Source organism: Pleurodeles waltl, chromosome 7 (genome assembly GCF_031143425.1).
Source record: "Pleurodeles waltl isolate 20211129_DDA chromosome 7, aPleWal1.hap1.20221129, whole genome shotgun sequence".
In the NCBI taxonomy this organism is placed as follows: Eukaryota; Metazoa; Chordata; class Amphibia; order Caudata; family Salamandridae; genus Pleurodeles; species Pleurodeles waltl.
Window position 1 is genome coordinate 393,899,344 of NC_090446.1, and position 21,348 is coordinate 393,920,691.

Genomic DNA, 21,348 nt, shown 5'->3' on the forward strand with positions numbered 1-21,348 from the left:
AAGCATATACATATCATGGTAATTTTTTTTAATCAATCACTGTGAGATTCATATGTCGGGGGCACAATTGTGTCACACATAGCTGGGGACACACATATGCAAATCTGTCATTGTGGAGTCATTATTCATTGCCAAGTGAATGATGGCACCACAATGACAGTAAAGTCACACTTGTCAACGGTGTCCATGTGTGCGCATTTAAAAGAGACTCGTACTGGTAGGTTTGTGCTATCTGTTGTGTATGTGAATCACTATGTGTGTGTGGGTGTGTGGGTGGGTGTGTGTGTGGATTGGCTGGTTGAGGTGGAGGAAGCTGGAGTGGGTGGTGTGGTTGTGTCTGTATGCAAGTCACTTGCATGTGAGAGTGGTGTTGTGTATGTTGTGTTGCTGTGTGACATTTTCAGGTGAGTGTTGTTGTATGGCAGTCATTGTTGTGATGTGTCGTGATGTGTGTAGTTGTGCTTGTGTGTGAGTGTGTGTAATATAGCTGAGTGTGTAGCTGTGTTGGTTGTTGTGGTTGTGTCATGTGTCAGTGCAGTGTAAAGTGTGTGTGTGTTTTGTGCTTCGGCTGTATGTCAATGTGTGTTTTCGGCATGTACAGGTTGTGTTGTGTTGGAGTTGTTATCAATGGTGTGTATGGTGCAGTACATGAAAAAGGCCCTAGGCACTCCCAGAAGTCCTCCTAAAGTACTTTATGTGAACCACCTGAAACCCTACTATGATAGGATTGACTTAACCCTACTCATGGCCACTGATGAGTAACAGGAAGGTTAGAGTGACCCTTTCCCTGATCTCTTCTCCAACACTGCAACTGATGGCTCAGTGGAAGGAGTTGTTCTTGCAGGTTGTCTTTCTGAAGAGCTGAAGGAGGATTGCAGGAACCTTGTAGGACAATTCTCTGAAATTTTCTCTCTGACACCTGGTCAGACCACTTGGTGTGAACACACTATTTTAGACAGGGCTCCCCCTACAACACAGATCCAGGCCAGAGCCTTACTTGGTCTCACTGGGTATTACAGGAGCCTCATTCAGAACTATGGTTCCATTGTTGGCCCTTTTAATGATCTCACATCCAGGAAAATGGCTAAAAAGGTAATGTGGACAGCTAGTTGTCAGAAAGCTTTTGAGGAGCTTAAGCAGGCTGTGTGTACTGCACCTGTCCTAAAAAGCCCAAACTACTCAAAGAAGTTTATTGTCCAGACAGATGCTTCAGAGGTAGGGGTTGGGGCTGTGGTATCACAACTTAATTCAGAGGGCCAGGATCGACCTGTTGCTTTTATTAGTAGAAGGTTGACCCCTAGAGAAAAGGACTGGTCAGCCATAGAGAGGGAGGCCTTTGCTGTGGTCTGGGCTCTGAAGAAGTTGAGACCATGCCTCTTTGGGACTCACTTCGTAGTTTAGACAGACCACAAACCTCTCTTATGGTTAAAACAAATGAAAGATGAAAACCCTAAATTGTTGAGGTGGTCCATTTCCCTATAGGGGATGGACTTTACATTGGAACATAGACCTGGGAGTAACCACTCAAGTGCAGATGGACTCTCCAGATATTTCCACGTAGACAATGAAGACTCATCTGGGCAAGGTTAGCCCTTTTGTCCCTCGTTTGGGGGGGTTGTGTAGGAAAGTACCTTCATTTTGGCATTTTTGGTCTGTTTGTCAGTGTGTTTGACTGTGTCACTGGGATCCTGCTAAACAGGACCCCAGTGCTTATGCTCTCTCTCAAATATTGTCACTGTATACTGGTAACCCAGTATTTCATCCCAAATTAGCATACTGGTCACCCCTTATAAGTCTCTAGTATATGGTACCTAGGTAACCAGGGCATTGGGGTTCCAGGGGATCCCTATGGGCTGCATCATTTCCTTTACCACCCAGAGGGAGCCCATGCAAAGGCTTCTACAGGACTGCCATTGCAGCCTATGTGAAATGGTGCAAGCAAACTTTCACTGCCATTTACACTGCACAAGGTCACTTATATGTCACCTATATGTCAGACCTTCCAGCCCTGAAGGCTAAGTGCAGAGTACCTGTGTGTGTGGGCAACCCTGCACTAGCAGAGGTGCCCCCATATCATCCAGGAACATTTTCCCAGACCACATGAGTGCGGTGATGCCATTTTACGCGTGCAGTGGACATAGGTCAATACCCATGGCCAGCTTCACAATGGTAGCTCCGAATATGGTCATGTAAGGTGTCCAACACCTTGGAATTATACCCCAATGCTGATTCTAGCATTGGTTGTATAATTCAATGCACTCTGGGGGCTTCACAGTGGACCCCCAGTACCGCCATACCAGTCTTCTGAAGTTTTCCAGGCAGCCCCAGCTGCTGCCACCTTATAGACTGTTTTCTGCCCTCCTGTTGCTCAAGGAGCTCGAGCTCAGGAAGGCAGAAACAAAGAATTCCCTTTGGGAGAGGGATGTTACACCCTCTCCGTTTGGAAATAGGTGTTACAGGCATGGGAGGGGTAGTCTCCTAGAGCCTCCGGAAATGCTTTGAAGGACACAGATTGTGCCCTCCTTGTATAATTCAGTGTACACCGGTTCAGGGACACCCAGTCCCTGCTCTCGTGCAAAACTGGACAAAGGAAAGAGGAGTGTCCATCATCCCAGGGATGGTGCCCAGAGCTCCTCCAGAGAGTCCCTGGGTTTTACCATCTTGGATTCCAAGTTGGCAGAGCACTCTGGGAGCATCTGAGTGGCCAGTGTCCACAGGTGACGTCAGAGTCCTCCCTGATAGGTGCTTACCTGTGTAGCTGACCAATCCCCCTTTCATTGCTATTTAGGGTCTCTCCTCTAGGTGTTTCCTCAGATTCAGATTGCAAGACTCCAGCAGGAATCCTCTGCATCCTTTACTTCACTGCATCCTTTACTGCAACTGGACCCTCCAGGAATTTTACTAACTACTTCTGTAACATTGTATCTTCAGCTCCTGCCAGCAACTGCAACTGTTTCCAGGTCGTGCATCCTGTCTTCAGCCTGCACCAGAAGAATGAAGGAATCTCCCTTAAAGTGAAGGAGTCACTTCTCTGCAGGCACCCCTCTGCAGCGATGACCGGTGGTTTGGGTCCCTTCTCCTGAAGAAGTGCGTGGATCCAGCAACACAGGTGGTGGACTGAAGTGGTTCCGGTGGTCCAGACATCCAGCTGCCTAACTTTGGTGGAGATAAGAGCTTGCCTCCCCATGCAAGACAGTACCCCATTGCGCGGTGTTATTTGCAGTTGCCACGGCTTGTGTGTGACCTTCCACAAAGTTCTTCGTACACAGCACAGCTCCGGCCCCCAGCACTCCTTCCTGTGACGCACAGCTTCCTGAGTGGTTCTCTGGCGGCGTGGGATCCCTTTGTGTAGAGCTCCGTGGGCCTCCATTTGCACCTTCTTGGTCCTTGTGCTGTGGTACTCCTGTGCATGCTGTCTGGTCTTCTGAGGGCTCTCTGAGTTTCTGAGAGCCCCCTCTGTCTTCCCCTCCCACGCAAACGCCACCAGGTCTCTCCTGGTCCCGGGCAGCGCCATTTTCCGCTAACCACAAGCTTTGCATGGGCCAAGGATTGTTGGTGGAATCCAGTGACGTAAGCCAGACTGCAATCATCCATCCGCCGTGGGACATCATCTGCACCAACCAGGAACCCGCATCCGTCTTCTTGGGTACATTACTGACTGTTGTTCTTTACCGGAGGGTCTTCTTTTGCACCTTCATCCGGGTTAGCAGGGGCTCCTGTTCTCCCTGGACACTTCAGTGCTTCTTGAACTTGGTACCCTTCTTCCACAGGTCTTCAGGTCTAGGAATCCATTGCTGTTGTCTTGCAGTCTCTTCTGGTTCTTGCATAATCTTCTTTCTCGTGTTTCTGTGTGTTCTGGGAAAGTTCCTGTGATTTACTCCTACTTTCCTGGGCTCTGGGTGGGTTCTTTTACTTACCTTTGGTGTTTTCTAATACTCCCAGTGCCCCGCAACACACTACACTTGCCTAGGTGGGAAACCGACATTCGCATTGATATTCGCATTCCACTATTTTAGTATATGGTTTGTGTTCCCTAGGCCCATTTCTGAATATTGTGATTTTCACTGTTTGCACTGTTTTCTAACAGTTTACTTACTTGATTTTGGATACAAGTGTATATATTGTGTATTTTACTTGCCTCCTAAGGGAGTATAGTCTCTATGGTATTTTTGGCAGGTGTGTCACCAAAATACAGCACCTTTATTTTTTTACCACTGAGTATTTTCTTTCATGTGTTTAAGTACTGTATGACTGTAGTGATATTGCATGAGCTTTGCATGTCTCCTAGTTAGGCCTTGGCTGCTCATCCACACTACCACTAGAGACCCTGGCTTCTAAACACTTTCTACATACACTAATAAGGGATAGTTGGACCTGGTGTAAGGTGTAAGTACCTGTGGTAATCACTACAAACCAGGCCTGACTTCTATACAACAAAAATGAAATACCTAGGTATTCTAATTAGTAGCAACACACCTTCTCCACGGTAAAAGAGAACATACCTCTCCTCCTTAAGCAAATGCATAGGGACTTCTTGAAGTATCAGTACTTACAAATTTCTCTGGTGCGGAGGAGAGTTCAAACAATAAAAATAGTGCTTGCACCTTGTTTCCACAACGTCTTCAGTATGCTGTCAATATCTAACCTCCACTGCAACTGCATAGCACTGACAACCAGATCAGACAATTCACATGACAGGGGGAGGTCCTGTGGCTCTCCAAGGCTAAATTACATGCCTCTGCCACAGCTCAAGGACTACGCCTTAACCGCTTCAAGCAGCATCACATGGCTATTTACCTCTCCAAGCTTATTACTATTTTCTGGCATCCCTTGAAGGCTCTGACTGGATGACCCAGAAGAAACATATCCAGGGAACTTGAGAACTTTGGACGACATCTCAACTCTGTGTAAGAAACATGCTATAGTATCTTCACACAGCAACCTCATTTCAAAGGGCTCATTGAAGATCTGAGAAGCAAGCCACAAGCTCTTTAACCAAAATAGGCTCATACATCCATTGCTGCCCATCTGGAACAACACAGGAATTATGAAAGGAGGAGCCCAAATAAATAGCCTCAATGGTCTATAAAGGGAATCCTAACAGTGGGACATTCAGTATGCAATAGAACGCATGCAACCATTCAGGACTTGCAGCTCAAATTCCATCTATAATCAGTGCAATTTGTATAGGTAACAACAACTGAAGTCTATCATAGTTTGGAAACTGTGAGGCTATTCAAAGGCTCTAGGGACTTTACAATCAGCATATCAGTACCTTCCAAGGTGAGGGACATACAAAAACTGATGTTAATGAAAACCTCACTGACTATTTGTACTCAAAACCCACACTAAGTTACCTTTACAGACATTGAAAGCCATATCTTCAAGCTTCCTTGGAGATTGGCATGGAATTCTGTATAAGCACCCCAAAAGCCTAAGAGAAGGGAGGCTAAAATTCAGCTTTTATAAAATCTTGCATGATTTTCATTGATCGCACTTCAAACTCCACAGGGGTAAACTAGTTGCCATTGTGCAATGCTGGCATTGTGGTCTAGTCAAAGGGGATACAGGGCACCTTCTTTGGGAATGTTCAATCTTAAAACCATAATGGGGTACAGTATGGGTAATCCTCCTGCAACTACAACCATCTCTAGAATTGGTGCTCCTATATGCTACACATAAAATCAAAGGCCTCTCAAGCCATCAACAGGGGTGGTTAGACTCATTGCAGCGGCCATGGTATGCATAATGCGGCTTTGGAGGAAAACAATACTGTCAGCTGTAGAGGAATGGTCTACAGCCATGGCACACATTGAGTCACATGAGCAGGTGATTTATGCATTAAAATACCAACTGCATAAATTCTGCATCTGGGGGCTCTTTTTGCATTGACTTGTTTTCACACCACAAACACTAGTGCCACAGTGATAGAATTCCTGTAAAGGATCTTGGCTCAACTTCACAGACCCTTTGACTTCTCATACATTACATATACCCTGGTCCCCTGTTCAAATAGTCAGAACTGTCCTCAAGGAGAGATCTGGTCAGAAGTCTGTTGATTGTTTGCATCGTTAGTGAGCCACATATTTTTGATATATTATTCATTCTTGAGTCAGACATTCAATCTTACCTTCCAATCATTAGGCACAAAGGTCCTCTGTTGGGCAAAGTTCTGATAATTGGGCTGGACAATTATTTTGGGGTGGGACACTCCTGTAGTTTGCCTTTATACTTCTGTAAGGGTATAACCTGTGTGCCATAGCAGGTTTTTTGTAACTGATGTATTGTTAATTATAAAACTCAATAAAATATAATTTTAAAAATGAAAACCACAAACATACCTCAGGAGAGTATTATGGAGCTTCACAGAAGCAAGGATTACATAGTGCTCTCACTGGAAAGTAAAAATGAAAGTGACTAGCTTCAGGAGGTCCCAGCTCAAAGATACATTTCAAGCAATATTATCTATTTTCTACTACATTCCTTGTGACCGCAGACCAAAGCCTGGAAAAATTAAGTGTTATGTTTTTTAATCTTTCCCCTCATCTGAATCAGAAAATTAATCACAAACCTAGGGCCATGCAAGGCACCAGCCTTGGAGAAAAGATTGTCTGTCCCCTGCTAACAGACTTGCTTCAGATACCACAGCTGGTTCTTAAATGCAGCCATTCTATCATCAGAGAGATTGAGAGATGCCATGCAGACACAGTCACACCCAGAATGCCAGCAGAGACTGTCATCCCACTATAGGATGATCACCTAACACCATGTAATTATGGATATTGTTTTTCGTCCTGGGATTTTGCATGAAAACCTAATGACTTCTGTATATTGTAGTCTTGGTTTGTACCAATGGACCTGATTAGACAAACACATCAGAGGCCCTTAGCTGTGTATCAGACACACACAGGTATCTCTACACCTTTCCATTATACCTAAGCTTGGAGACTCTTGACAGTCCCTGAAGACAATCCGACATCTCTTAGCCATGCTTTAAAGATCATTTGTCTACAACCAGACAGCCCAGCAAATGCTCAAGCATACCATGCCCACCCCCAGACACTCTGAACCATCTCTTAGAAATTCCAAGTATGTCCTCTGAGACCTTAAGGTTCAGCTAGCCTTCATACATCCCTATTTGGTCATCAGTTACTCAACAAGCACTCAATCCACATTCAAAAGCCCCTAGCTAGTAAACAGACATCACTCTCATAAACTCACAGCATTCCTCCAAACACTACCAGGAAACCCTCAGAGATCCTCGTCTGGCATTCCAACAGATCAACTTGTATGCCAGTTAGCCCTAAGCCAGCCTGCCAGGCCTCAATCCACCTTTAGCAACCCTTCAGAGACTCTCGGCCAGTGCCCCACTGCCCCTAATGACACACCCAGAACACTCTCAGAAATTCCCCCTTAGATACCAGGGCTCATTTTAAAGAGTGGTGGGCTGTATTCTATTCTGCAAAGTCAGCGGAAGTATGCACTACATTACCCTAGTGGAGTACAACTTGCCATATTTCTAGATCTCTGCTAGGCAAGTGGGGATCTCTGAGCCTTCAGCAGAGCTGCAACCCTAGAGCCAACACTGAAGGCACTGAAGCTTTGATTTGCGGGCACAGTGTTCAATGAATCTGCCCAGCAGCATTTTCGGTTTTTAAATTACTTATGGCCCAGATATACACGGAGCTTTTTCCCAGTGGGTGGGATCATTAATCTTATTTCTTAATTAGGGCCACAAGCCTTTCAATAACAACCCAAAACAGAAAATAAGGTTGTTCTTAATATGGGCGGATGGGCTGACATCCATTGACCAATAGGAGAATGTCACTCAAAGTTTTCCACCGTTGGAGCCAGCGTAGTCTCTGCCCCTCTCCCCTGACTAAACAAGGCTTTGGAACCATGGGTTTGGTGAACAGAGTTTGTCATCTTCTTTTTGGCTTTTTTAGTATTCTGTCTCGCAAACTCTAAATAAGACCACAGTTATTTAGACATGTCTAAGTGTCCCCAGTCTGCTTGCAGACACCAATGGCTTATATTTACACATCTGAGGTGTACTCTTAGAGACAATTTGGTCTGTCCTCCGACATCTTCAGCATATCTTTAGAATTCTTATGCATTGTCTCATAAGCCTTCAGACTGCCTCTACCCATATAATGGTCCCTTTAATACCTCAACCTGCCATCTGGAATTATTGGCATGCCCTCAGATACCCCCATGATGGCCTCAAGAGCCTGTCTTCTGTCAGAAACAGCTGGTCCTTACGCTCCCCCAGTCAGAACTTACAGACCTTCAGTTTGAGCTCATAAACTTTCAATGGCCTGTCAAAAGACCCTTGTTTCAGGCTTGAGGCCCTCCGCCGGATATCAGACCTCACCTGCCTGGGGGCATCATTCAGCCTTCACGCATCTCCCATTTGGTCTTTAGACCAAATGGGAGATGCTTGAAGGCTCAATGATGGTCCTTAGACACCAGTTCAGATGTCCATCATAAAACCTCAGGGATACGGTTCTCAACTGGCAAAAAAAATGTCCTGGTGTCAGTGACTAGAGGACAAGTTGCCCCCAGTCCCTCTATAGCTACTCCTCTGTTCTCTTTTTGTAGAGGTAGCCAGAGTTCAGCACTACTGGCACAGTTTTTTTGGTAAGGGTGTCATAGTTTGGAAATAGCCACTTGGTAACCGCCTTCCTGAATCCCTAGTTATCATGAGAATTTCTTATCTTTACTGACAATGTGTTCTAGAGTTTAGGTGTCTAAACAGAGAAGTATTTACCACTAGTGTGCATTTTCTTGAAGGGCAAAACAGTAGTTTCAAGTCCTGAGCGAATAGGCCTATTATGGTGTATAACAAAAGTTTCATTAGGAGGAAAATAAAATCATGTTCTATGGATGACAAAGCAGGATGCCTTGACGTAGGAGTGTCTGGCAATAAAGGAGGAATGTCTGTCCATGGGAAATTAGTAGAGCATTTGTAGGGCTTAAGTGAAGTGGTGGTGTAGGCGTAGCAGTAGTATACGGTGTTGAATAATTAATTATCTGTAGTCCCCTTAATGGACAGAGTGGAGCTCAAATTTAAGGTTCATTAGAATAGTCCAGGCCTGGACAATATCAGATCAATAGTGTGCTGTGCTTTCTCAGGAATCCCTAGAAGAGGGGCATTTAGCACAGGGTTTGAAGGGTGAAGAAGGTTTGTGTAGTAGTTTATTTACAATTTATTTATTTTTCAATTTTACATATCATTAATTTCCTTCACAGTGAAGTATTGAGAGGCTTCGTATGCAACCAATAAATACAATACTATGAACAAAGGAGTGGGAAAGTAACTTTAATATGTTTGCATGTAGAGAGTTCTGTGAGGTCACGTTAGAAGTGTTATGGTGTATGTGGAAGAACTGTCTTTTAAGTAATTTCCTGATGTATGATTGTGGTTTGAACCTCAACCTGAAGGGAGTTCCAGAGAAATGAGAAGGCTCCAGCGAAAGTTTGGTTGAGACCACTGAAGATTCAAGCTTGAGTGCTTTCAGATGCGATCTCCTTGAACTCCAGAGATAGTCAGAAAGTTGGCAAGATAAGGTGAATGATTCAGCTGTATTACAATATATATGTATATATATATATATATATATATACAGTATATATATATATATATATATATATGCAAGACATGCAAATTTCAATTTTATATTTTCCTCAATACGAAGCCAGTGGAGTTCCTGTGGATAGGCATGATGTGGTTAAACCATTTGGTGGAGGAAAAAGAAGAGCTGTGTAGTGGGTAACTGCCATGATACGGGCTGGAAATGATTTAGTGATGCTAGAACAGCATTTCCATTCTCAAGACAAGACTCAAATAGAGCATTTGCAATGATGTTTAGTTGAGCAGGAGAGAGACATTTTGACTTTTTCAAACTGAAGAACATAAAAGAAAGCTGTTCTGGCATTTTGTGGGACGATGTAAATGTCGGCCCTAGGGACTGGTTGGACTCAGTGATCACTCTCAGGTTTCTCACTTTGGCTGATGCCTTCAGAGATGGTTCAAGTACTTTGGGTCAACGATCATAAGATGGTAATTTTCCAATTCCTACTAAGGAAGATTTTGATTTTTGAAGATCTTAGATTCAGTGGTTGATCAGCAACCATTGATCCATGGCTGGTAGGAAATGGTCTAGGCCAGAGCAGTTGAGATTCATTAGGGTTTTGAGGTTAACGACGACCTGGTATCTTCTGCATAGGTGTAGCAGGCTACATTAAAGGCCTTGGTGAGTTCTGGTATTTGGCTGAGATATGTTGAAGAAGTGTGTAGAAACTAAATGACTTTGAGGGAGGCCGGAGTGAAGAAGTTGGAGTGCACAGCAAGAGAGAGAGAGAGAGAGAGAGAGAGAGAGAGAGAGACAATTCTTAGCCCACATATTGAATATTTCATTTCGAACAAAATATCTCAGTGGGGCTATGTGATCTGCAACTCTCAAAAATATTTCCTAGTTTAAAGTTTCCAGGAAAACCTCAAACAAAAATGAAGACAAACAAAGAAGAAGTAATACTATATTCAACAAATTGTCTTCTATGGCACAGGTAATAAGAAAGAAAACTAACTTTGAAACACTGGCATTTCGTGTCTGGTATTAACAACCAAGCAATACAAATAAGTTTGATAATCCTAAGTGTTTTAATAGCAGATGACACAGGATGACACCCATATGCCATGACTACGAAACTGTAAATAATGTTAAAGAAAATGAATAATAAGCAGAACCACATACACCTCATGTAATATCAAAGAAAATGAATAAAGTGAGGAACCATGTGTACCTCCGGTTTCACTATTTCAGTTAAAGTAATTATTAAAATAATGTCCAGTTTGTAAATGGTGCAAAAACTTAATGAAACCACCAAAAGTAAGCCTATCCTTAGGCCCATATTTATAATTTTCTTGCACTGCATTTGCATCATTTTTTGACGCAAAAGCGGCGCAAACTTACAAAATACCACTATATTTTGTAAGTTTGCGCCACTTTTGCATCAATCAATCAATTTTATTTCAGGATTTGGAACCCCAAAGAGGTTCACATGTACATTCATCTATAATACAGAAGATAAAAGAATAAAATCCATACCAAATATATACTGGCTAACTTAAATACTATGCATAAAAACAAGGAGCAGAGGAAAACGAGGTTGTCTTTACAATACAATATGAGCAGGTCGCCACCCATCACTTGTAATTTAAGACATCATACCATATTTCCATAGGAAGCAGCGACCATCAGTAAAGCCTATAGTTTGATCACTTTCGTTTGCTTCCCTCTCTACCTGATTGCTCATATAAAGTTCAAATCCTAGCATTATGATATAAGACCCAACATTAAAAGGAATAGATACAAGTCCACAAAAGGATTAGTATATACAACAAAACAGATAGGTCCTAGAAGAGCCCACAACAATTTGTCCCACACTGTAAAATCTCTTAGAGCTTTAAGACTGAAGCAACCTCAATCTCAATATGTCCACCAGAGGAGAGATAAGTTCAATAAAGTTTTAAAAAAAGACTTAAAAAATTTAAAAATCCTAAAACAAAATATTTCGTTCAGAGGATTATACATGAATTTCAGTATCTCATCTGGTGAACATATATTGAGATTAGCACATAATGGTTTCAACCATTTTTTCCTTAGCTCAACTAAGTTCAGACAAAAAAAAACATGCCTAAAGTTTTGTATCCCCCGTTGGCAGAAATCACAAATGTTCGAGGATCCATCCCACTTAGCAGTTACGTCTCTGAGAGGTAATCTATTGAATCTCAACAGGATGAAAAAACGTCTTACTCCATGAGGTAAATTCCAAGTAGGGTTGCGGATAATTAAAAATCGCCGAGCTAGTTAAAATGCTTAGCCTCCATTTATTTGACAAAACTCCAAGTCCAAAGAGAAGCTTTTGTCCCTATTCACCTCTTTTAGGCTTGTTTCAAAGGACAAGGGGAGTTGAGATAGAAACAAGTGACCATCTAGCTGCAGTAGTTGCATAGCAGGGTTAAAACTTCTATAAAACTGAGATTTATCTCTTAATGAGCCAAATATTTCTTTATATGCTAAGAATCTTAAAGAGGACTCTGCGCTAAGCAGAAGGCTCTCCGAATTACCGCAGCTAGGCCCTGTGTATAAATACTCTTGATGCCAAATTCTTGCCTTAAGGCTGACACCAAAACCGAATTATTACAGGGAACCAGTCTTCTTAAAATCCGTCCTTTTATCTCCCATTTTGTAATTGCTATTTCTTCTATGGCATACAGAAGGGTGGATGGAATTTTTGCTTGATAAACAGAGAGTAAGTAGGAAAAATGCTGGCGACCCACAGCATTATAAAAGACTAATATCCCATGGGACTGCGACAGAGCCTTGTTGATGTTATTATCTATATGGTCTCAATCAGTAAGGGAACAGGATAAACTTTTTCCCAGAAAGCAATAGGATTTCACCCGCTCCCAGCTCTGCTGACGCACAGACCATGTAAACTTATATTTTTTCCGGGATTCATTACTCAAGAAGCATACCACTTGAGATTTTAACACATTTATTTTTAAGTGATGCTGTTTCGAAAAATCGTGTAAGGGAGCCAGCCGCCTGTTAAGACCTTTTGGGGTGAGATCCAACATCACAATGTCATCCGCATAGAGGAGGCTCGAGATTGAAATCCCTCCAATCATAGGCGGAAAACCTTGGGTGTTCCCTAATACCGAAGGAAGGTCATGAATGTATAAAGAAAAGAGTGGGGGTGCCAACAGGTAACCCTGTTTTAAACCATTCTTTGTCGTGAATTCTGAGGACAAACCCTGCTCTCCACCTAGCAGTACTTTACACCATATTGAAGAGTGCAGGGCAATAATTAAGCGCAGCAGATCTGTAGGAACCTCCAATTTTGATAATTTCATCAATAATATCTTATGGTCTACCCTGTCAAACGCTGTAGAAAAATCAATAAAAGCGGCATATACTACCCCACCTCTAACCAGGACATACTTTTCATTTATCGTTTGCAAAAAATGATGCAAATGCGGCGCAAAAAAAGTATAAATATGGGCCTTAGTCTCCTTGTATTATTATTCTTTTTTCTTATTAAAATAATACTTTCGCAAGATGACACTGTTATAATTCTTAACCTTCGCTGGGGATATTTTCCGCCATCTTTATATTTTTCCTCTTTAATTTTGTGTTTTGTTCAGGGCCAGACTGGCCGTACCGGGCATTCGACGTTTCCCCAGGAGGATGGAAGGGTGAGGGGTCAATTTTGTTACTGGGGGGGCCGGTTTTGTAGCAGTGCAGCAGTTTTCAAAGAAATGCAGAGTTTCTTGTATATCCAACAGTTTTCAGGTGACAATAAAAGTGCCAAGATAACTCTGGTGAATAATGTATCTGCTGGAGAGAGCTCGGAGTTTTGCTGAGTAGCAATTTTGATTCATCTAAGGTAGCGTAGAGGGTTGATATGCCTGCTGCATATAACGTGTACAGAACAGTATTTTATGTGCAATGCTTAATGGGATATTGCTTTTTTCACAGAGATCATTTTGCTACTGTGCAGTTCATGAGTTACAATCATAATCTAACACAGGTGTGAACTGCTATAAAATAGCTGCATGAAACAGGTTAGAAAGTTATGTTTTTTCCCAGCCTTTGATTGTCCTAAAGGGTTTGTTTGGGTAGAAATGAATTGTTATCAGTAAAGTCAACCCTAACTACTGTGGTACATTCTGAATTCTGAGTTTATGCTTCCCCAGACCAAACACTCTTAAAAAATGCCGATCAGTATGAATGATGTGAATCCTACACCTTGTACTCCCCTTTGTCTTATGTAACATTTTCTGTATACTGATTTACACACATATGATTTATTGTCTCTGTAGGTGTGTGTGATGTAAAGTGCTCCAACACCCTACACTGGTAAGAGAGGTGCTATAGAAAAAATGAAATACATGTGAGAGAGGGGCTATGGAGAGATGAGACCCACTGTTAGAGGGTTATGGTGAGGAAATCAGTGAAGAGCCCCAATAAAGATTGCTGCATCCTGGTGCACTTAAGTTCATCATTTATTATGCTTTAAAAACTAATACAATTGAATATATGATGAACAACGTGTTGTAGAATGCACTGCTTTTGCCATTTATTCCCCAAATTTCATTGGGGGAGGGGCGTCACAAGCCTCATCGTAGTGCTTAGACTAGCTCACTATGCACCCTATGGGGGCTGGTGTAACAAAATTTGTCAGGGTTGCTTTCGGATCTCAGTCCGGCCCAGGTTTCGTTATGTTTTACAGGCTATAGTTAATGGGGAACTTGAATCAGAGGCCATTCTCCAAATCCTTACCTGAAAAAACACAGTATGCATTTTTGCACAATCTTTCCCTTTTTCCTCCTCCACAACAGAATAGAGAACATCTTGTGCTGGTATCCGAGCATAGGCAACACGCTTGTTATTGCTGAGAATCCAGATCAGCACATCGGGGAGTGTGCACTGGGGCTATGAGAGAATTAAAAGAGACAGTCATGTGTGAACACGGCATTGCATGAACATATATGACAGCAAAACAGTGACATAACTAGGAGGAATGGGAATGACACATGCTTTACTTCTTACACTATGTTTAGAGCTCTGGACTTTGATAAAGGATACTGCCACCCTCTAGATTCCACAGGGAAAGTGGTAGCAGAATTTAAATTGAGCCGTCTCAGATGCTCGATCCTCATGGTAGGAACAGAATTGAACTACCTGAACTCACATTTTAATATAATGAGCCTATCCTGTTCTTTCTAAATGTCCTATCCTAATTTTACATTTTCAAACTTTATGTTATTCACAATATTATCCTGCTCTTAAATTCCAATTAAAAATAATCAACATCCCTTGTTCTTTCCTAATAGTATTTTCCTAAATACTGAATTATTATTTTTTTCAACATTTTCCTGTACAATCAGAATTTAAGTGCTGGAAAATACTGCGAACACTAACAACATAGATTTAAATGTGTTTGTTTTTTACTACTACGTTTCGAATTGAAAGGTAGTAGTGGCGTATTAATCACACCTCCAATGTACGCCAATTATAAGTGGGTAAAGTGTATCTGTACTTATATGTCTGGGTGGTACTATCTGGTATTGGACGTCCTACTGCCTAAGACATAAACAATGGTGGTATAAAAGGACCCACTATACACATATACATCGAAAAATACCACAAAGTCCCAAATGTGTTACACGTCCATAAAATAAGGATTTGTAGAAATGCAAGTAAACATTATCTGCCACATAAAGTGCTGTAATAACACAACATAGACAATGGCCCTCTACTGCAGAGGCACGTGTCAGTTGTACACCCTCCTGAATTCAGTTTGATCCCGCTGCCTATACGCTCCTGAGCCACTGAACTGACCCATGGGGAATCCTTCTCCTGAACTCCGGACCCCATCTGAGCAGCACCTAACATTTACTTGCTCACAAACGTGCTCCAGTAGGCAAACAGTGCCTCCAAAGCCAACAAAGAGATGTGGCCCACTCCACCCTTGGATTATATTTCTGTCCCCAAATCAAGGAAAGTTTTGTCCTTAAGGACAGTAACCAACACAGGCCACTGACAGCTGTCATGTCATGAGCCAGGCCCCAGACTTTAGCTTTGGGTGTTTCCCTACTTCCATGATAACCTCCCACCGGCTCGGGAGGGGTAACCTGAGACTGGTCATTCAGTCCAGGGTCTGTACGACAAGGCTGAACATTTGCCTGAAGAGCCAGGACTTCCTGAGGAAACCACCACCCCGCTCAATGGTGACACACGTCTGTGTCATGCAGGGGTCTGCCTGGTGCAGGTCTCCCGCCCTCAGTATCTGTGACAGTGCAGGGAGCACCCCCAAGTCAGAGGTGGCTTCACCAGGGTCAGTCTTGGGGTGCCCTATTTTCAGAGCTGGCAACCCTTGACCCATTGATCCTCCCACTGTGTTTCCACTTCCTGCCCATCCAACTGTGCCTCTGTACCCTTCACTGTGGAGTGGTACTCCCAGAAAACTGAACTGATAGGGCGCATGGATGGCTGCACCACCTAGCTCCCCTGACAATGTGGAGCTCCAACCAGTGGATGGTCTCTTGGTACAGACCAGGTACCCCTGTTTGCACCCCCACTGGGAATAAACCAAGCACTTCAGGCTTGAAATAGGGTGTTCGGGCCTCTGCGCACCAAAACCTCCCCTCCTATACCTAAAAGGGGCTTGGAAATCCTTCCCCCCATTACCTTGCTGGGACCTGTCTGGGTCACTGTGTACCTCTTTCACACTCTGCTGGGAGCAACATGAACCACCCTCCATTAGAATCATCCACAAATACTTCCTCAACATTCTGGTACTAATCTAGAGGTCTGCCTCCTTTGCAAACTCCCTGGGGTCAGGGTGCTTGCAATCAACCAGGTGTTGGTGTAGCTCTGGAAAACCATGCCTGAACATGTACTCTCTTGCAACTAAATTGTACAGCACTTCAAAAGAGTTTACCTCACTACCCTTTAACCGGCCATCCATTGCCTTACACAAGTAGCTCACAAAATCCCCCCAAGACTGGTGAGAGTTTTTGACTGTCCCTGGACCTCAATCTGTACTCTTCTGTGGTGAATTTGTATTTCCCGACAAGGGTCTCCTTCATGGAGGAATACCTCATCCTGTGCCCCTTCTATATGGCAAGTAGGGCAACCGTCTCATCACTAGGTATATGCTGCCAGAGACCAGCTCCTTTAACCTCCTCAGGTATCCTGTGCATCTCTGGAGCTATTTCAAATGCATCAAACCACCTATGTCATCCTCACCTCAAAGTCAGGTGTCATGTCCCTGTGTATGTGGACCCTTCCTTAAGCCATGGTCACTGTATTTTCACTGCCACCATTCTTGTTGGACTCTAACAGCTATTTGGCCTTCACGTCCAGCTCTTTAAGATTCAGTTCATAAGCCAACAACATTTTTCTTTCTTCTAAGGCTCTCGCAGCCTTTTTTGTTCTGCCTTCTTGGCCAGATTTTCTTCACTAATACCCTCCCAGTCTCAGCCTTTCTCTCCTCTGATAAGGCTCTGTCAGCCTCAGCTCTTCTCTCGTCTACAGCCAGTTGGGACAGGTGTGGTTTCAGGTCCCTTTCAGCCTGTATGTCCTTCAACTATTCAGGAGACAGGGTGTAGGAGGATACCTTGCTTCCGGCATTGGAACCAGCAAGGGGCTTCATCTGTGTTGGGTCCCCCTCTCCTCTGGAGCCATTGCCAAGTAATTTTACTCATCCATCTCAGAGCCATTACCCTCTTGATGCCCTGGTTCTGGGCTGAGGAGTAAAAGGGCTCACCTCTCTCTAGTCCTAGAGCTGCAAAGTAGTTCTCTTCAGCCTCTTCCTCAGGGTAATCACTCTCTTAGACCTCTGTTGGGGCCTCCAACCAGAATGATTCCTCAAGAGCATACAGGGCTGTCTGAAGGTCCTGCTTAGTAGACCTCTTCCCCACAGCTAACCTTGCTGAACTAATTCAGCTCCCTTACAGTGTAGTGTGCTAGTCAGAAGAGATCCAGGATCATTCTGGCAAGGTATCCTGGGTGCCACTTCGAAAGAGTCCCAAGGTCTATGAAGGTGAAGCAGGAGTCAAATTTTGAAAATGACCTAATGAGAGAAAAGGGAAATTTGAAAAAAAAATCCTAATGGTCTAAATATGGGATGGTAGCGTACCCTAAATTACCCTATATTGTCCTGCACAAACCCAAGCCCAATCCTCACCCCTGAACACCTGTGTAAGAAACTGGGTTACTGGTTGACTGGGGTGTGAGCCATAGCCAAGCAGCATCCACAATCCTGTCAGGGTATGTCACAAGCAAAACCCAAATTAACCTGTGCTCCGCTCCCTGGTAGCTTGACACAGAGCAGTCAAGCTTAACTTGGAGGCACTGTATAAAGTATTTGTGCAACAATTCAAACATTAGAAGAGTGAAAACACCACACAAAAAGAATAAACCGCCATGTTAGACAATAAGAGCGAGATTTAGTGAATAAAACAAGACCAAAATGGCAAACATCCAATCGGCAGGACTAGAGTCATTAATTTTAAAGAATAAAGTGCAAAATAGAGCCTAAAATCATAAAGCACTAACCGTGACTATCTGGTTGTGCTTAACTGGGTTAAAGTCTAATGATCAGGCCAACCACAATAAAGAATGTAGTCAAAGATTAGTCCCACTGAAGTTTTACGTTCTCAAGTTTTGTGCCAGAAGTCCCCTTCACATTGAAGAGGGTCGTGTGGAGCAAGGAGAGTTTCGCAGGCTGTTGGAGTGGTGTGAAAAGCAGCTCAGGTGCTGCAGACATGCGGGTTGGAGCTGCACACTGGCAGTCCCCCACAGCCTGACGATGCTGCTGTGCTGGCAGCAGTTCACAATGATTTTTGGTGCCAGCGGAGCGGTCTCTGCCTATGAGCCAAACTAAAGGTCCAGATCCTGAGAGGCACCACTTGGGAGTCAGATACCCGCTACAGCTGAGTCCAGGAGCTGGTGGGGAGGTTTTAATGTCCCTGAGGCTCAGATCAGGAGGCCAGCAGACTAGCCCTCACTCTGGAGTCATGGGTTCAAGATGAAATTGCATGTCCAGTTCTTCTTCCCCAGGCAAGAGGGCAGCAGGCAGCAGGTCAGCACCGTAGGTCACTAGTTCATTTAGAGCAGCAGTCCAGCAGAGTAGCAGTTCATGTAGCAGCACAGCAGTCCTTCTTCCTGGCAGAGTATCTACAGGTCCAGAAGTGTACTGAGGAGTTGCTCTCTGAGGTCTAGTTTTTATCCCCTGTTGTGCTTTTGAAGTGTGGAAAAGCTTCTAGAAGTTTCCCTTTGAAGTCCCCAGGTATCCTCCCTTCCCTCCCCTGGCTCCAGACTAACTAGAGGAGGTATGCAGCCCTTTGTGTGGAGGCAGGACACAGCCAATTCAGGTGCGAGAGGGGCTGTGCCCAGCTCCTCCCTCCAATCCTGCCAGTGATGTCCATCCAGGCACACCTAAGATCCCTATTGGGTGTGGCTGCCTAGTAGGATACACAAAGCCCAACTATCAGCGACACCGAGTCATGTGTCCAGAGACAGGCTACAGGAACTAAATGGCTAAGGCAAGCAAATGCCAACCTTCTAAAAGTGTCATCTTCTGAACTGCACTTCAAAATTCAACCTCACTATAAGTTAGGATTTTAAATTGTGATTCAAGAGACACCAAACATGAACTGAATACCTACTCCCATTTGGAAATTACACTTGTAAAATGTAATAAGATAACTAAAGTGTTATCCTATGGGAGAGGTAGGCCTTGCAGTACTGAAAAATGAATTTAAGAGTTTTTCACTACCAGGACATGTAAAAACTTATACATACATGTCCTACTTTTTAAGTGCCCTGCACTCTGCTCTCATGCTGTAGAAGAGCTACCCTAGGGGAGATTTATATGTATTAAAAAGGAATGGCTTGGGCTGGCAAAAATGTTTATTTTGCAAGGTCAAAATGGCTGTTCAAAACTGCACACATACAAGCTGCAATGGCAGACATGAGTTTTTTAAGGGGCTACTTAAGTGGGTAGCACAATCAGTGATGCAGTCCCACTACGGGCATTTCATTTACAAGCCATGGGCACATGTAGTGCTACTTTACTAGGGACTTATAAGTAAATGAAATATGCCAATTGGATATAAGCCTAAGTCCAGCAGAAATGAATTCAGGAAAAAAGTGGAGGGTAAAGGCAAAAAGTCTGGGTGTGAGCCTGCAGAGAGGGAACGCTCCAACAAGATAAACTGTTCTTGATTTGGACAAAAAAATGGAGGCTACTTTATGAAGGTTCAACAATCCATATTTTCCCAGATGCAAGCAAATGCGCAAACCAAAGGAGGAAACCGCTACAGTCAAATAGGTGGGAATATTAATCTTTATAGCCATCTCCTCCTCTATAGATTGTGAATCATTTACTGGAGATTTCTGATCAGGTTCCTGGGAACCTGCAGCATTGGAGGCTCTTTGTAGCAATTGATGTCAGAATAGGGGTCATAGTCCAGATCATAGTTGGGGAGTCTATATTGGAATCCACTGTCATCTTCATCTTGGAGATATGGATGGTGTGTTTATTCATCTAGTGGCTCTTACAATCATTATGGTCACCCTGAAAACATGATAAGAATCACCATCCTCATGTGGCTCTTTACCATTATAATGGTTGGGCTGTAATCAGGGAAATAAAGGCTGTTTCTCATAATTTCTGGATGGAGGATGTGTAAGTACCTTGTTTGGAGACATATATTCTAGAATAAATACAGAAGTGATTCTAGTTTCAGAAATCTGTGTAATGCTGATGAAAAGGCCAATCTCACCAGAAACATCTCCTGGATGTACAAATTTAATTTTATACCAGCTTTTTTATTTGACTCATATAGTTCCTCTACCTGGTTTATGTACTCCACTTGCATTGTGTGAGAACTAGTCACTTTAATCGTCTTTTAAGGAATATTGTGATTCAATTAAAGCCAATATTTTAATTATTCTACGCAAAGATGTCTGTAGAGCATGTTGTCACTGGCAAATTAAACATTTAGGCCCTCATTTTAACCTTGGCAGTAGAAAACGCCTTCCGCTGCTGCGATGGGCGCCAAAAGACCGCCACCGCAGCTACCAGCCGTCCGCCATATTATGATCACAGCCGGATTTCCGCCACAAGAATGGCAGCAATCCAGCTTGGCAATGCCGGTGGATGGAGGTAAGGTGGCGCTGCTACCACCAGCAGAGGGACGCCAGTAGACTGCCGCCAGCTGTATTATTACCAATAATATGACCTGGCGGTGTTCTGCTGGCGGGCACTGCTGGCGGTAGCAGCACCACGTCCCTTAGCCTGCCGGAGGACCCCCTCGATCCAGGTAGGTCGGATCTCCAACAGGAGAGGGGGTGGGGGATGTTGTGCGTGTGTGTATGTGTGTGTGTGTGAATGAGTGTGTGCATGCATGTGTGTGTGAACGGGGCATAAATGTCAAGGGGATGGGGGTTTCGAGAGGTGGGGGGCAGAGGGGGTAACTGGAGAGGGAGGGGGAGACCCCTATCAGTGACAGAGAAGGAATTCCCTATCACTGATATGGCCTACCACCATGGTTTTCGTTGAGTTACGGATGCCACGAAAACCATAGCGGTAGGTGGGGTCATATTCCTGCAGGGGGAACAATTGTGGCCTCCGGTCTGGAGATGGATATCTCCAGCCCTGAGGCTGTTACCGCCGTGGCAGTCGGAGTGGTTCATTGACAGGTTGGCTTCAACCAACCTGCCAATTTCATAATATGGCAATAAGTACTGCACTAGGAGAGCAGTG

The 21,348-nt window shown here is 43.7% G+C and overlaps 1 protein-coding gene across 2 annotated transcripts in view; it reads right to left on the reverse strand.

Moving 5' to 3' along the window:
• LOC138304105 (fer-1-like protein 4) overlaps nt 1–21,348 on the reverse strand; it is a 1,042,026-nt gene that overhangs the window by 382,129 nt on the left and 638,549 nt on the right. For both annotated transcript variants that reach the window (XM_069243852.1, XM_069243853.1), the window contains one exon: nt 14,352–14,504. In XM_069243852.1, coding sequence (XP_069099953.1) covers nt 14,352–14,504 — 153 coding nt within the window. The remainder of the gene's footprint in view (nt 1–14,351; nt 14,505–21,348) is intronic.